Here is a 15,884-nt window from a genome sequence, read left to right on the forward strand (position 1 = left end):
GCCTCCCCGCCAAACTCCGGCCATCTTTTAGCTAGCGTGGCGTAGCGGTTAAGAGCAGCAGTCTCTAATCTGGCGAGCTAGCTTTGATTCCCTGCTCCTCCACATGCAGCCAGCTGGGGGATTTGGGCTAGTCATAGTCCTGTCAGAGCTGTTCTCACAGAGCTCCCACCCCCACCTGCCTCACAGGGTGCCTGTTGCGGGGAGAGGAATAGAAGGCGATCGAAGGCGGCTTTGAGACTCCTTCGGCGGTGAAATGTGGAGCATAAAACCCAGCTCTTTTTCTTCTTCTGGGACCCATTCCTGCTCCCTTTTACACTGAAGCAATTCCAGGATTTCTCCCGGGGGCTACTCATCAAACTATGCAGCATCCCACTATCCACGTTCTGGCGTCCACCGAGGAGCCAGTTAAAAGCCCAGGGCCAGAGTCACGGTGTGCTGAACCCAGGCCGACCGGTGGGAGAGGAAGGGTGCCTGTGTGGAGCTGCAACTCCCCTGCATGTGCCGCTCTTTCTCCCGGCCTCCTCGGCAGGGTTGCGCTCCTTCTGGCCTCCAAAGCAATGTTAACTGTCGAGCCGCATTGCCGTGTCTCCTCTCCTCTCCTCTCGTGGTTCTGCCGCTGGAGGCCGGCTCCTTGGAGCCCTTCCTTCCCTGTCTCCTCTCTGAGACCGTCTTGCATAATCACTCCCCTCCCTGGGCTGGGGGAGAGGGGGGCCGGAGCTGAAGGGGACAGGCGGAAAGGACGGAGATGATTGCATTAATAAGGAAGAGCTGCTGACACCTCCGGAGAGCTCCGGGAGGATCACTCGGCGCTGGCCGGAGAAGGAGAGGTGGGAGCGGCTTGAAAGGGACGTGTTTGGCTGTGAAGGAGGAAGGGCATCTCTGGGGGGGGGGGCCAGCAGGGAGGGCAGATGAGGATCGATGCGATCGCAAATAAGAGTGGCACATTTTCTTTGCATCGCACCCTTCTCTGGTCGGCTCAGGGTGGGCGACAAGAGAAAGATATTATTTTGACGTTCTGCAGGGCCTGCAAAGCGGAGCTCTTCCGCCAGGTCTATGGTTGAGACTGGCATGGCGAGGAAGACCTTGATGGTTCCCGCAGTGTTCAGAGAGTAAGCATCTGCGATGTTATTTACGCTCCCTCCTCCCACTCCTGTATTAGATTTCTGGGGGGGGGGGGGTTAGTGTGCTGCAGACCTCCATGGTTTTTAAAAGTTTTCAGGGCTCTGTTTATTGTATATGGACGGATGTCCAGAATGGATTCATTGGGGCTTTTGATACAGACCGTTGTAACCCGACATGAGCCAGTTCGGGAGAGGTGGGCAGTAATTCTAAACAATAAATAAGTAAACAAATATAATTGAACATTCAAAACATAACTTAAAAACCACCTCTTCCTAACAATTCAGATCCTTCAGAGGTGGGGTCACAGTTTGGAGGGGTTTTAGTGGTGGGCGAGGGGGGCCGGGAACTTCTGAGGTCATTTCCTTGCCTCGGCCAGGGGCCTGGTGGCCCAGCTCCTCCTGTGCGCCCTCCGGAACGGTCCAAGGCCCCGGAGGGCCTGATCCCATCAGAAAGCAAAAAACGGCCTGTGTAGAACGAGTTGCGGAAGTCGGAAATATGTCTCCCATCCCAGACGCTGGAGGATTTCCGGAGGTTTTAATCTGAATTTTTATAAGGGATGTCACAAATAGTTGTCTGTCTCCAGGAGGCGAACCGCAGGCTCCCAGGATCACGGACAGGACTCTCTCTGGAGAAAAGGGCTGCTTGGCCGGGTCCAGGGCATCAGACCCCACTGAGGTTCTTACCGTCCCCAAACCCTGCCCTCCCCCCAAGTCAGAAACGAGTCACCCTGGGGGTGGGTGGGTGAATAATCTGTCAGACAGACTAGGTTTGCTCCTCCACGATCCCACCAGACGCTTTTTGGTTTTGGAATTCAATCATTTATTGGATTTTCCCATTAGCGGCACGAACACACAGCATCCGGATTTGGTAAGTAAATCAGCTCCCCCCCCCCCCCCCAAGAAACATAGACTCTGATCAGCATTGAGAGGACGGGAACAGACTGTAGCCGCCCTGAGAAAAGGGCAGAGGAGGTGAGACAAACCGGGAGGGGACAGCAGGGGACTCTTGCTGACTTTCTCTCAACTGCACAAAATCAGGCCCGGCAGGCTGGACCCCCCCACCCCCCCCTCTCCCTCCCCTGCCCCTGCACTGCAGGTCACATCCACAACGCCCGGCTGGCTTCTCCACGTAGGGGTGGTGCGTTTGCCAGGCTAAACCTGGGTGGAGGGAGGGGCGTTCAGAAACACCACACACACACAAGCACACAGAGGGAATCGCACATTTCAAAGGCTCCAGGAAGCCCCAGAATGTATTCAAGCAGGAGGCAGCATGCCGGGGTGGGCCGGAGGGGCCGGCAGCCCTCCCTGGCAGGCACCCCAGTGCTGAACTGATTCTCTTTTTTTTTTTCCTTCCAAGAACTGCATGAAAAACAAGCAGGGTCAAGAGCGGCAAATCAGAGAGACCCTGCAAAACCCCCGGGCAGAAGAGCCCGACTTTCCCCCGGAGTCCAAAGAGCAGCCATGATTGTGGTCGTGGACTCGGTGGAGCAGGAAGAAGAGCCGGCCACGAGGGTCGGCTTGATCCCGCAGACAGTACCTGGGAGGGGCAGGGGGCTGCCTGCTCCCCCCACCCCAAACAGCCGGAAGGGCGACTTGGAAATGGCTCCCCTCCCTGGAGAAGCACGGCCCACTCCCGCCTCAACCCTGCGGCGAGCGCCACCCGGAAGGCACTTCAGAGCAACGGGCGGGATTCTGTCGCACGCCAGTCAAGCCCGCCAGCGTCCCAACGGAGGAGGGCCGCCTTCCGCACGCAACTCAACCCACTGGAGGAGCAGCGGTAGCCGGAGGGGCAGCAGTGGCGCTTGTCCGAGCAGCACGATCCCTGCGGGGGGAGAGAGGAGACAGAAGGCCCAAGGTGACTTCCTGGAGGCAAGGAAGGACAGGTGGGTGAAGTCCAAAGGTTTACGAGCCGAGACAACACCCTGTTTTCAGCTCCCTGGAAATCCTCCCCCTTGCCATTTTTTGCAAGCTGCTTTGGGACTCCTTTGGGTGCCCGCCCACCGTCGCCCGCAGCCCGGGCACGAACCTTGTCGAACGGACAGCACGCCCATCCCCCCGTGCTGCTCGGGCAGCAGGTCTGGCGTTCGTGGCAGTAGTGCTGAGCGTCGCAGGGGACGTCGCCGTTGGTGGCGGCAGGGCGCGCAGGGCTCAGCAAGAGCGAGGGCTGCTCTCCCTCGGGGGCAGCGGATTGGGGCCGCTGCTTGTCACAGGTCTGGGCTTGCAGGTTGCAGGTGTAGCCCAAAGGGCAGCAGTGCTGGTGGTCCGCGCAGCAAACAGCCTGCGGGGGCGACGAGGGAGAATGCGTTGGCCCTGGGCGGCACCACACCCGACGCGGCCACAGCAAAAGTAGAATGAGTAACCGGAAACCACCGTGGTGGAAGAGTGGCAGGCTCTCACCTGGAGAAGGGGGTTTGATTCCCTGCTCCTCCCATGCAGCCAGCTGGGGGACTGTTCTCTAAGGCAGGGGTAGTCAACCTGTGGTCCTCCAGATGTTCATGGACTACCATTCCCATGAGCCCCTTAAGGGGCTCATGGGAATTGTAGTCCATGAACATCTGGAGGACCACAGGTTGACTACCCCTGTTCTAAGGGATGTTCTCAGAGCAGTTCTTTCCGAACTCTCTCAGCCCCACCCACCTCAGAGTGTCAGTGGGGAGGGGGCAGGGAGGGAAAGGTGTCTGTAAGCTGCTTTGAGACTCCTTTGGGTAGTGAAAAGTGGGCATAAACCCACCCACCCCCAGCTCTTCTTCGGGTCTTTTGCATTTAACTGCATCTGCCTTTCTCGTTGGGCTGGGAATAACGCTCACTTGGGACCCCTCCCAGCCCATCACTGGCCATTTTGGGAGGGGCATCTATGGCCGTATTACCTGGTAAATGTTTAACCACCTTAAATACGTACAAAACGAATTCACTCCCACCCATTCAGGAAACCCTTCTAGGGCTGTCAAGAAAGCCCGGGTTTTTCCGAAACCCAGGTTGAGAAAGTCCGAATTCCGTGACCAACCCCCACCCGAAAGCCGGCACCCAAGAGAACGCTAACTCGGCGTCTGAAGCTTCTCTGACGCTGACAGAATTATCGCTCTGCCTCTGCGGCGGGCCCCAACAGGTACGCACCGCCCTCCTCCCCAAGGGGCATCGCACAGGTTTCGCACTCAGGGCTCCCCTCGGGCCTCCAGCCAAGCATTCCGTCGCGGCTCCACTCACGTTTGGCAGCTGGCAGCAGCTCCAGGCTCCCGCCTTATTCTTACAGCAGGTCTGCCCTTCTTCACAGCTGGTGGTGTCGTCGCATTGGACGTCCCGGCTCTGCAGCAGCTCAGCAGCCCCCCCGGGGCCCCAGGGCAGGCCACGCCAGGCCATCGTGCACATGCTGGCGGCCACATCACAGGTGTAGCCACTGGGGCAGCAGTGCACGTGGTCAGGGCAGCAGATAGCCTGCAGGGAAGAGAAACCCGGCGTCCCGTAAGGCAGGATTGGGGACCACAGAATCTGGGCAAAGGGGGCTAAAAGGTTTGGACTCACAGTTCAGAACTGGCATCCTCTCTGCCTCGACTGATCGGCTTTCTGCCTGCCCCCAGCCACCTAGCTATTTGCTACTCCCCCCAAAGGGATGGGCGCAGATCGTGCCCCTGTTTGTGAACTGAAATTCGTGACAGGTCTACCGTCAGGAACTTCCACAAACTTTTAAAGCACTTTGTTCATACACAAAAGCCACAAAAGCAGCCATTTTGCACCCTGTGCAGTCCCTTGAAAGCTTAAAGAGACTGCATGAGAAAGCACAGGAAACAGCTGAGTGGTGGGGAGCAGCCTGCTTCCTGCTGCTCAGCTGCTCTGTGTGCCTATTGTAAACTCTATTGAAAGAGACTGAAGTCCCTCTCAACAAGGCCTGCAGGGCCGTGAACCACAAAGGGACACAAACTGCATTTTTCCAGTTTGTGGCCACCTCTGCTCACCCACCCCGTCTCCCCAGTGCACAGAACACCAGAATATTCTGCCTCCCATCCCTGTGCCTCAGCATGCAGCTCACCTGTGGGAAAAGGCAGCACCCCCAGTCACCGGAGGCCTTCTGGCAGCAGGTCTGGCCATCAGGGCAGGTGGTTTGCTCATCACATTTCACCCGCCTGGCTAGAGCCAGGGCCCCCAAGATCCGGGTGGACAAGGAGCTCCCTGTGACGTGCACGACTGCGGGCCTCTTCTCCAGCCAGGGGATGCTCTCCCCGTCCTTCTCGCAGGAGCCCGCCGTGGGGCCGCAAGTGTAGCCGCTGGGGCAGCAGTGGAGGTGATCCGAACAGCACACCGCCTGGGGAGGAGAGGCAGGGGAACGTGCACAGGCCAGGCAAAACCTGCTCCCTGTAGAACTCGGAGGCTGGCTCTGGCTTTGGATGGGAGGCCTCTGAGGAGTTGGGAGGCAGCTGCTCCAAGTGACACGAGGGGCTGTGATGCAGATGCCGACCAGTGCAAGCTCCTCCCAACATCCCTTGATGGCCTTGACTTAAAACTCACACCGGTCAGGATATCGGGGCCAGATGCCACCTGCCCCTGAGATGATGGAGGAGGACCAGGGCCCAGGAAGCACAGGGCCCAGCTGGCCGGCCGGCCTGAACAGCGAACAAGAAACGTCGTTCTTTCTTCTTCCGAAGCTGAGCCCAGGGGCACCGTGAAGACCAGCTGAGTTTTAGTCCAGCTGACGCCTCGACTAAAACTCAGCTGGTCTTAAAGGTGCCCCTGGACTCAAACTTTGTCCAGCTGCTTCAGCCCAACCGGGACCTATCTTCTGCAGCGAGAGGGAGGCGAGCTGTTACCTGTTCACTGATTGCAGGGATTTGCCCCTTGGGCTGCAGCGCAGTCGATCGGCCGTGTGTCAACTTCTGTGCCACTTTCCGAGTGTTGCTTTGGCCTTCCTCAGTCATACAATCGGGAGATTCCCCCACCCCACCTTCCGAACAGGTTTACCTGGGGGAGAGGGCAGCACCCCCACGCGCCTGAAGTCATCCGGCAGCACGTGTGCCCGTCGGGACAGCTGGCCTGGTCGTCACACCGGACATCCCTGCTCAAAGAGGTGCCGTGCGCCATCGCGGGCCTCTTCTCCAGCCAGGGGATGCTCTCCCCGTCCTTCTCGCAGGTGCCTGGGCTTGAGCCACATTGGTAGCCGCTGGGGCAGCAGTGGAGGTGATCCAGACAGCACACCGCCTGGCAGGGAGGGAGTCGGGGAGTCACTGGCCTGCTGGACTGTGAGGTGAGTGAAGAGGCCACTCCTCTTCTTTGATCGTACGGCCCGTGTCTCAGGGAGCCAGGAGATGCCAAGATCCCGGCGTGGATGTGGCACGCAAGGTGTGCTGCTAGTTCAGCGAGTGAAATGGCTTTCTCTGCTCCCCTTTGGATCAGGTCACTTTTGCGTTTGGTTGGAGCCGCGTTTTTCCCCTTCCCAGGGAATCAGGGATACCACGGAAAACTTCCACAGCAATGGATACGTTTTTTAAACATGTCCAACCCAATTGCTGGGGAGGGGGGGCCTCCTTGGAGGACACACCTCCCCCTTGGCAAATCAAGGCCCCTGCTCATCCCCGATTCTGCTGCACGTGCCGGGGGGGACATCAGGGGTGGGCCACAATCTCACAGAAAACCAAGGAGGGAGAACCAAAACGTGGCCCAATTCCCAAACACCCCAAACTGGGAACAAAGACCAAGAGCAAAGAAATCGTTCAGGGCGTGCTTGGAGCAGCCAGGCTGGAATGTGAACCCGCCCCCCGCCCAAGCCCAAACCTAATGACGAAGAAACCCCCCACACCTGTGGCAACGGGCAACAGCCCCAGTCTCCAGTTGGCAGGCGGCAGCAGGTATTCCCATCCGGGCAGGCCGTCTGGGGGTCGCACGGCACCACGGAGCCAGAAGGGGCTGCTCCGGCCCTTGCGATCCCGGCAGAGGGTTTTGCCAGCTGGAGGGGCCTGCCAGTGCCCTTATCACAGGTCCCCTCTGCCACGTTGCAGGTGTAACCCGCCGGGCAGCAATGGACGCCATCGGAGCAGCACACAGCCTGGAGGGAGAAGAGGAGGAGATGGGGTTTTGTACCCGTCTTTTTAGTCCCCGAGGGAGTCTCTAAGTGGCTTACAATTGCCTTCCCTGCCTCTCCCCACAACAGACACCCTAGGAGGTAGGCGGGGCTAAGAGAGCTCTGACAAGACTGGGACGGTAATGGACACCCTGCGAGTTACTTAGGGCTGGGAGAGCTCTGAGAGAACCGCTCTGCAAGAACAGCTCTCAGAGAACGGGGACTGGCCCAAGGTCGCTCAGCTGGCTGCATGGGGAGGAGGAGTGGGGAATCCAACCCGGTTCTCCAGATCAGAGAGCACCACGCTGGCTTTCTAAGAAGCAGCCGGCGCTCCCACCAGACCCCCCAGGGAAGGTTCTCTCACCTCCACTAGGGGGCAGCACCCCCATTCGCCGGAGGGTTGCCGACAGCAGGTGTTGCCATCTGGGCAGGCGTACTCCGAGTCACAGCGCACAACACGAGCTGCGGGGGGGAGAGCAGAAATGGCACGGAGCCCTTCGAGGGAGACCCCTCTGAGCCACCCTCCTCCCCAGCCCTCTCTGGTGCTGCAGGCAGGTGAGGAGGGGACGGAGACTGTGGTTCAAAAATGCCTCCTGGCCAGGCCAGACTGCAACTGACCCACAAACACACCTCTCCGACCCCTCTCTCTTCCAAGGACACTTACCCCATGCGTCCCTCCCCACCCGTTTTGCGGAGCTTTTAAGCCCCCCGCACCTTTCTCAGGGCCCACCAGAAGGCGGGTCATCGGCCACGAGCGGCGAGGGCTCAAGGTGCATTTCGAGTGGGTCAGATCGCAGGTGGTGCCCTGCGGGCAGCAGTGGGCACGGTCGCTGCAGCACACCGCCTGGCAGAGAGGAGGAAAGAGCAGGAATTGGGGGGGGGATCCCAGGCAGGACCCATGTCCCTCCGAGCCTGGCAGGGAGGCAGGACGGCTCAGGCAGAACTGGCGGCCAAGACTCCTTGCCGAGATTCATGGCCTGGCGGAGGGATGGGCACTGCAGACCCCACAAAACGGGCAACGGGCCTAGCATTCACCACGTGGGTCATCTTCACTGGCTGCAGGGGACCTGGCCAACCGGGCCGGGGACAGTCCGACCCACGCTCTCTCTGCCCTTTTACCATCGAGAAACCCCCTGAACCATTCTTCCGGCTTCAAAAGTGGTGTGGGTGGGCCACGTATCCCGGCCACGCCCCCAGAAGTCACATGTCACCAGAAGTCACAGCAGCCAGACACACCCACCGGGCCGCGATTTACGCTTACTTACGTTTTGCAAGGGACAGCAGCCGTACTGGCCGGTCGGAAGTGGGCAGCAGGTGGCTATGTCGGGACAGGTGACCGTGCTGTTTGCACAGATATTTTTCTGAGGCAGTGCTGTGGGGAGAGGGGGACAAGGAGGTGGAGGACAGAACGAGGAGCGCGCGAGCGGCATGAGCCCAATGGCGAAGGGCTGGGCGCTGACCCCCTCCCCCACCTCCGTACCCAGCGCTGAGGCTCGCTTCCTGGCCGGGAACTTCGTCCGAAGGGGCTCCTCCCCGGAGGCCGACAAGCACCGCGAGTGAGTCACGTCGCAAGTGGTGGCGTGAGGGCAGCAGTGGATCTTGTCCGCGCAGCAGGACGCCTGCGAGAGAACCAAGGGCTTGGCACCACACCTCTGATCGCCAGCCCCTGCCAAGGGTTTCTCACAGCAGCCCTGCGAGCCGGATGAGACTCCCAAAGACCGTGGCCCTCCTGGCTTTGCACCCGCAGACCTTCCATCCAGAAGGTGCAGCAAACTGTTATGTGATCCTGTCCCCCCTAGGCAGAGCCCTGGACCAAATTTCTCACGGCACTTTTAGTGAGGCTGAATCCTTCCCCAGACTTGGAAGAGCTGCTCTTTCTTCTCTCATCTGTGGCTTACAGCAGGGGTAGTCAACCTGTGGTCCTCCAGAGGTTCATGGACTACAATTCCCATGAGCCCCTGCCAGAGCAGCATTGCGAGAGGGCAATGCTTTATACCTGACTTGTGCTTTCTGGTTAATATTGTTGAACTGTTGACATTTGCAATTACGGTATGTTTTAGGTTTCAGGTTGTAAAGGCCACAGACGATAAACTTTATCGGGTCACCCCTCTGCCTCAAAAGTGGGGTAATGTCTCCTTCCTCTTCCCCGCCCCCCCCCCCCAAGATAGCCCCCAAGGGTCTCCCCGTACCTCAGGAATGGGGCAGCAGCCCCAGGACCCGTCAGCCATCAAACAGCAGGTGGACCCGTCGGGGCACTGGGATTCTCCGTCGGGGCACTGAACAGCATCCACGGGGGAAGGAGGGAGGAAACCTGGGAGCCCAAAGCGACAGGGGAAAACCCTCAGCGTGGGCCTCCAGGTGCAAAGGGTACCCCTGGGCAAAAGTGAAGAGGCCCTTTCCCAAATCAAGAGTGGGAACGCAGCTAAGTCACTAGACGGGCGCCCCTAATACTATGGCCTTAAAGAAAGGCACCAGCAATCAAATTTGCCTCTTGGCCAAGTTGAAGGTTGGGCTTCACTCGGGGGTTTAGTCCTACCTTTCTAAGGGGGAGGGGGGGCTCTCTCTCCCTGTATAAGGGCAGATGGCCTCCCCCTCCCATGGAAGCCACAGGCCTTTCCCTTCCCTTGCCCGGGGGAACCTGCAGCCGTAAGAGCCAGGAAGCAAGTCTGGGGACCCTTTTCTAGCATTATTCAGTAATAGATTGTGTGACGGTAGAAGATTCGGGGGGGGGGGGAGTCACCGTGTTGGTCTGAAGGGACAGAACAAAATTTGAGTCCACCTTGAAGACCAGCTAAGTTTTACTCTGAGCATAAGCTCTGAGTGCAGGCCCAAAACTAAACGGCGCCAGGGTCCAAGGTCCGCATACACACGGAAACGTCTGCCCAGAATCAAAGCGTGCCGGTTTCCCAGGTGCCCCCGAACTCAGGCCTTGTTTGAGGGCTTTTGGTGATTAAATTCACTGCGAGAGTGCCAGTCCAGTCCCCGCAGGGTTCTGCTTGAGCCACTGCAATCCGGACCCCTCTCCCTGTCACCCACCTGTGCTCCGGAAGCAGGAATGCCCGTCGGCGCTGCAGTGGAAGCCACGGGGGCAGCAGTGGTGACCGTCGGCACAGGAAACGGCCTGCAGGAGACGGGGGGGGGGGGGGGAGAGCGGGCACCATCAGAGGCCTTTGGCAGCACAGAGGGGGCTCAGAGGCGGAGGCACAAGCCCTCGACCGCCCCAAGAGAGAGGCTTCCATCTCCCCCCATGTACCCTCCTCTCTCAAGAGGTTTTGGTCCTCAGAAAAAACGGTACAGGGGGCTCAGCCCTTTGTGCAACCTTCTCCTTTTTAGATTGCGCCTCCCTCTCGTCTTCCGTGCCCCAGCTCACCTCGCCCCAGGGACAGCAGCCGTAGGAGGCATCGGGGGTACGCAGGCAGGAGTACTCCAGGGGACACGTGCTGCCGTCAGGGCACACAACGCCAGAGGCCTCGTTCCCGGTGCTCGGAGGCAGCATGCGCAAGGACACTCCTGGGAACTGGGGAGAGAAGAGGCAGGCGTGAAAAGGGGAACTTGCTCTGAGCAGGCGTCTGGCTCGAAACACGAAAACCTCTGGCACCACCGCAAAGGCAGCGTGGGAAAGAAAGAAGGGGCAGTGAGAAAGACACGGCCGAGCCATTCCGATTAGGACTCAGCACCACACCCTCCAGCAAGAGTGCCTTCTGCTAAGGACCTTCTGTGCGTTGCAGAGGACGCGGGAAAGTTGTGTGAGACCCACGGCTGAACAAAGGTGCTTATCAAAGGCAGCGATCCCAGCACAGACCCACTTTCCTCCCCTGGCCCAACAAGCCATGCTGGGAAATTGAAGGGGTGTCTCAGAATTTTGGGGAGGGGGTCAGGGTCGATGTGTTGCATTATGCCAGGCCTGCAATGCAGCCCCAAAGGCCCCAGCTAATTATGCCTTTGCGTGAGTGAACTCCGATCCCTTTAAATGCCTTCTCCAAGTTGAGAGTTCACTCTGAAGGCGTTTAAAGGTGCTGAGCGCCCTTTAAATGCACTTTAACTGCATCTCTCCTGCAGTCCCAAAAGATGCTGAATATTTTTCGGATTTTGGATAGCTAAAAAAATATATCTGGCTGAATTAACACCCCAAAAATATTACTATAGCATTTTTCTGGCTCAGATGAGCTGAATTCACCCCTGGTCGATAAGTAGGATCCCCTTGTGTCATTTCTATAGTGTGGAATGTGTCATGTTAATACTTGCTCTGTTTGTGTTTCTTTCTGGTAGTCCCAGCCTTCTAATGCCCTGATGCAGAGTGAGTCAACCACCTTGAAAACCCCATTTCTAAACGTCAGACAAAAACATATTGGATGGGAGGAGAGGCTGACTTTCTTTCCCACCCTGGGAAACGGCCACGCTTCACCCACTCTCGACACAACAGGTTGCTTGGTCGTGGTTCCCACCTGGGGCTGGTCACAGCAGGCGTACCCCTCCCCTCCAGGACGCTTGCAGCAGCCGTGAAGACCCCCGCACTCCAGTCCATCCGGGCACCGCAGAGAGGAGACTGCCCCGCAAAGGATCAAGCCCAACACCAGTGAGTTCCACATCCTGACAAGGAACCTGCAAGAACAATGCACACACATTTGTGAACTACACACATGCACGCCCGCCTGCAAAATGCCCGCGATCAAAAGCAGACCCTCACCAAATTTATTTCCTTTACTCATAACCCCACTTTTCTCCCCGATATGGCTTACATAATTCTCCTCCCTGACGTGTTATCCTCAGGACAACAACCCTGCAAGGTAAGTTAGGCTGAGAGAGGGCGACTGATCCAAGGTCACCCAGAGAGCGGTCGTGGCATTGGGATCCTTGCCCATGCAGACTACCCTGCTTTGGGTGCACAGGCAGTCGGATAAAGGAAATCTAGAGGGGGACTTTTCTGTGAAATCTGTCTTGGGACAGCCTGGAGATGAAACCTGTGCTGGAGCTTCCTGTTTGTGGAAGGGGAAGCAGCTGGAAATTTTGCAACCGGAGAAGGTCCCACGCTACTTCCCGCAAACTTAAGGCAGAAGTCACCTGATGGTTCGTCACAGCTCCTCGCAAGGGGATGGGGGGGGGGCACATTTGCATCTGCCACTGGGAACAGGTTGCAGCGAAGAGGGAGAGCAGTTTTTTTAACCCCCCCAATGATCACTGTTCTGGGTGAATCCCCCAACCCCAGGCGAAGCACTCACGTGGGTCTAAGAGCAGATGCATAAAAGGGAGGGCATGTATTCACAACAGGAACCCCCGTGGGGGAAAACCCAGTCACACACTCAGAAAGAGGAACCAGAAGCTCCACATGCCCCAGAGCACAAGGGCAGCTGAGTTGACAAACCTTCAGAAGGGAAGCGAAAGAGACAGCGGAAGAAACAGCAGGCACAGAAGCAGCCCCTGAGCAGGGCTACCAGGCAGGCATCTAGACCAACTCCCCTTTTCTTTGCTTACAATCACCTCCCCTTCCTCTCCCCACAACAGAGTTGCTAGGTGAGGCCGAGAGAGCCCTGATACGTGAGAACAGCACTATCGGGACTGTGACTAGCCCAGGATCACCCAGCTGGCTGCATGTGGGGGATCAGGGAATCGAACCCAGTTCGCCAGATTACAAGCCACCGCTCTTAAGCGCTATACCATGCTACTGTACAGTTTGATAAATAGATTCCTCAGCCCATCCCCTGATACGCCAAAGCGCCTTCCCCACAAACTACAGGTTATAAAATCATGTCCGGGGCACAGGAAATGGACAGGAATATAATTGTCGGGCAGTAAATTCAGGATTAATGGGGAACTTTTTTCTCACACGAGTGATTAGAATGAAGAGTTCACCGCCAGAGAATGTAGGGAAAGCAGGACCTCCTAGACAGTTTTAAGAGGAGATCGGAGAGATTTATAGAAGAGAAGTCTGTGAGTGGGTGCTAGGCATGGTGACTAAAGGGAACCAAAATATGCAGAGGCAGTAAACCTCTGAATTCTTGCAGGAGGGTGTAACATTGGGCAAAATCTTCAGTCTCGGGGGTGGGGTGGCCAGCCTCAGTTTTGATTTCACTGCTCCAAGCCACGATTACAGCCCAGAGTCATCTGCTCGAACTGAGTTCCCTACTTTTTGTTTCCTTTAACGTTCCCAACGATGCCAGGAAGACTCCCTGGAAAAGCACCCAGGAAGAGGCGTTGGCCTACCCAGCCCACCACCGCACCCTACTCAAAATGAGTCTAGTCCAAAAGTCCAGCTGCAAGAACCTGACTCCTGCCTCATAAACACAGACACAAATAAAGCAAAGACCGTTTCCTGCAGAGGGGGATGTGGGCAAAGTCATTCAAGGGCCTGCTGGGTGGTTTGTGGCAAGGAGGGGAAGGTGCAAGAGAAAGTGCAACTCCCCTCCCCCCCCCCAGTGCACACACAGTGCAACGGATGCGGTTGCAAGAGGCCCAAATCAGAGTCAACCCAGGCTCACAACTTCCCCTTGCACAAGGAAGATGCTGTGCGGCTGACAAACTGAGAGAGACCGCTCGTACTTCAAAGCAGTGGGCCAAAGGGTTTTTTAAGCATTAATTTGCCCTGGAAGAACCAGCTGGCTGGTGGACTAGCTGCGGTTGGTTGGCAATGCCTCTGGCACCTACTTTGCGTGGCACACCCAGGGGCAGACCCTGTTTTCTGTCCAGGGGCATTCTGGGAGTGCCGGAGTCAGACCATGCGTTTGCACAGCCGTCCGGACGAGGGGACCCGGGTCTTCCATCCAAAGACAACCCTGAAGAGGCCTTTGGAGGGCCACAAAACCCATTTGCTCACACCTGCCCAGAGAAGGGAAACCTGCCCAGGTGCTTCGATGGGAAGGAAGCCTTGGGGTGCAGAGTCCCAGCAAATGAGGAAATGACGCTGAAAACAAAGCAGCAGATGTACAAGCGCCAGGGAGGGAGGGAGGGACCATTCTCCAAAGTCACAAGACCCAGGTGAGGCCTCCAGCACGGACCCCGGTAGGCCCCCACGGAGGCACCTTCTCTCCCGCCAGCACCAAAGGGCTTGCACTGCCTTCTGGGCAGCCCACCCAAGCTCCCTGCGGCTCACTCAGCACCAGAGTCTTAAGGCGGGTGCTCCTCCGAGCCAGCCTCCACTTTAACTCCTTTGGGCGGATCCAGCTGGGCTGAAGCAGGACAGGGACCCCGTGAAGACCACCCAGTTTAATTCTGGGTCCAGCATGCACGCAATGGCTTACACCACGAATTCAGCTTCGTTGCAGGCACATGAGAGCTCAGACCCGGAATTCAGCCTTATGGCTTGCCCATGCGAGCTCAGATTCGGAATTGAGCATCGCTGCACACACAACCCTGGACCCAGAGTGCGACTGTGCCACCTGCCCGCAAGAGCTCAGATTCAGAAACGGAGTTTGTTGCGTGTCCGCAGGGGCGTTTCAGACCCCGAACTCACCCCGCCGCGCACACCCGGGGTCTCCTGCCCAGGGCGCGATGCCCAGCCCTGCCGGTGCCAACCCTCCCTTACATGCCAGGAGGAACCCCTCCCTTACCTGCCGCGCGCCGCCTTCACCCCCCTCCCCCGGGCCCCCAGCAGAGAGCGGCAGCGGCGGCTCGGCTAGACTGCCCCGGCCGCGGGAGGCTCCCTTCCACTCACCTCGGCTGCAGGCTCCCAGCGAACGCGGCCGCCTCCGCCCAGCCAGAGAGACCCAATCCCAGGCCACGCCCCCTCGGCGCGGATTGGCCGAGCCCGCTTCCTGCCGCCGCGCGATTGGCCAGCCTCGCTGCGCGAGCGATACTTTGTATCTTTCCCTTTCGTTTTTTCGCCCCGCGCCGGCCGCCCCCCCCACCAGGCGGCGTCACGTGGCGGCAGTCACATGACCCGGCGTGGCCGCCTCCGCGCGCTCACGTGACCGCCCCCTGCTCGCGGGCACGTGACGCGGAGTGGGCGGCTCTGAGCCCGGTTGCCAACTCCTGCTTTGGGACGCTTGGGGGGGGGGAGTCTCTGGAGATGGCGGGGATTGGGGAGGGAGGGAGGGACTTGAGCAGGGGGTGCCCTACCCAAGGGAACTGATCTCTGGTGCCGGGAGGGCAAGAGGAATTCCGGGAGACCTCCAGCCCACGCCTGGAGACTGGCACCCGTAGGTGCTGAGAGTGTTTCTGTCCAGAGTCAGAGCCCAGACCAACCAAGTTTCCTCTCCCCACAACAGGCACCTTGCGAGGTAGGTGGGCTGAGAGAGCACTGAGATTACCGCTCTGTGAAAACGGCACGATCAGGACTGTGACTAGGTCAAGGTCACCCAGCTGGCTGCATGTGGAGGAGTGGGGATGTTTTCAGGAGGCACCAAACTGAAGGGCAGGATCGTAGCTTCCAATGTAATTGACCAATGCATGCCTAGGTCCCCTCTGCCAGATCCAGTCAGCTGAAACTGAAGTTGACCAGTCGCCACACTGGATCCTGTTTGCTTATATTTATATAGAGTTGGGGGTTTCAGGCTGCTTTTCAGTTCAGTTCTTCTTTGTACTGTGCTGGGGTCACAATAAAGTGCTCAAATAACTTCCAGTGTCGGTGTCCACTTTTGAACCCACGGATTTAACATCCTGGTTGCAGAGTGTGTGTGTGTGCATGTGCGTCCCTTTGTCCTAGTGTTGTGTCAGCAGCCACTGCAGCTACTACAGGGAAGCAACAGAAGCCACTCCCGATTTGGGAAACGGACCTTCCTTTT

At 58.1% G+C, this 15,884-nt stretch overlaps 1 protein-coding gene and 1 long non-coding RNA gene across 3 annotated transcripts; one reads left to right on the forward strand and one right to left on the reverse strand.

Annotated features, from left to right (window-relative positions):
• Nucleotides 1–726: 726 nt before the first annotated feature.
• On the forward strand, nt 727–13,714 carry LOC143826748 (uncharacterized). The gene is made up of 5 exons (XR_013227120.1): nt 727–827; nt 1,022–3,004; nt 10,501–10,936; nt 11,437–11,954; nt 13,326–13,714. It is a non-coding gene; the product is annotated as an uncharacterized LOC143826748 (long non-coding RNA).
• On the reverse strand, nt 1,918–12,045 carry GRN (granulin precursor). 2 transcript variants are annotated; one of them, XM_077315711.1, is made up of 15 exons: nt 11,907–12,045; nt 11,613–11,769; nt 10,538–10,684; nt 10,204–10,288; nt 9,357–9,478; nt 8,648–8,786; nt 8,433–8,539; nt 7,882–8,011; nt 7,532–7,629; nt 6,907–7,152; nt 6,072–6,308; nt 5,146–5,418; nt 4,326–4,553; nt 3,148–3,399; nt 1,918–2,943 (listed from the first exon to the last, which is right to left on the reverse strand). In XM_077315711.1, coding segments are annotated over exons 1-15 (2,373 nt in total). In that variant the 5' UTR covers nt 11,909–12,045; the 3' UTR covers nt 1,918–2,793. The 2 variants fall into 2 exon arrangements, with proteins under 2 accessions (XP_077171826.1, XP_077171827.1); XM_077315712.1 differs by lacking the exon at nt 11,907–12,045 and having other exon boundaries at nt 11,613–11,763.
• Nucleotides 13,715–15,884: the final 2,170 nt, after the last annotated feature.

The sequence above is a fragment of the Paroedura picta genome, chromosome 16 (genome assembly GCF_049243985.1).
Source record: "Paroedura picta isolate Pp20150507F chromosome 16, Ppicta_v3.0, whole genome shotgun sequence".
Lineage (NCBI taxonomy): Eukaryota > Metazoa > Chordata > Lepidosauria > Squamata > Gekkonidae > Paroedura > Paroedura picta.

Coding starts and splice junctions, on each gene's coding strand:
- GRN (XM_077315711.1), bottom strand. Junction 8,540..8,647: donor GAAGCGAGCCTCAGCGCTGG/GTACGGAGGTGG, acceptor CTCTCCCCACAG/CACTGCCTCAGAAAAATATC. Junction 8,012..8,432: donor GCTGCTGTCCCTTGCAAAAC/GTAAGTAAGCGT, acceptor CCTCTCTGCCAG/GCGGTGTGCTGCAGCGACCG.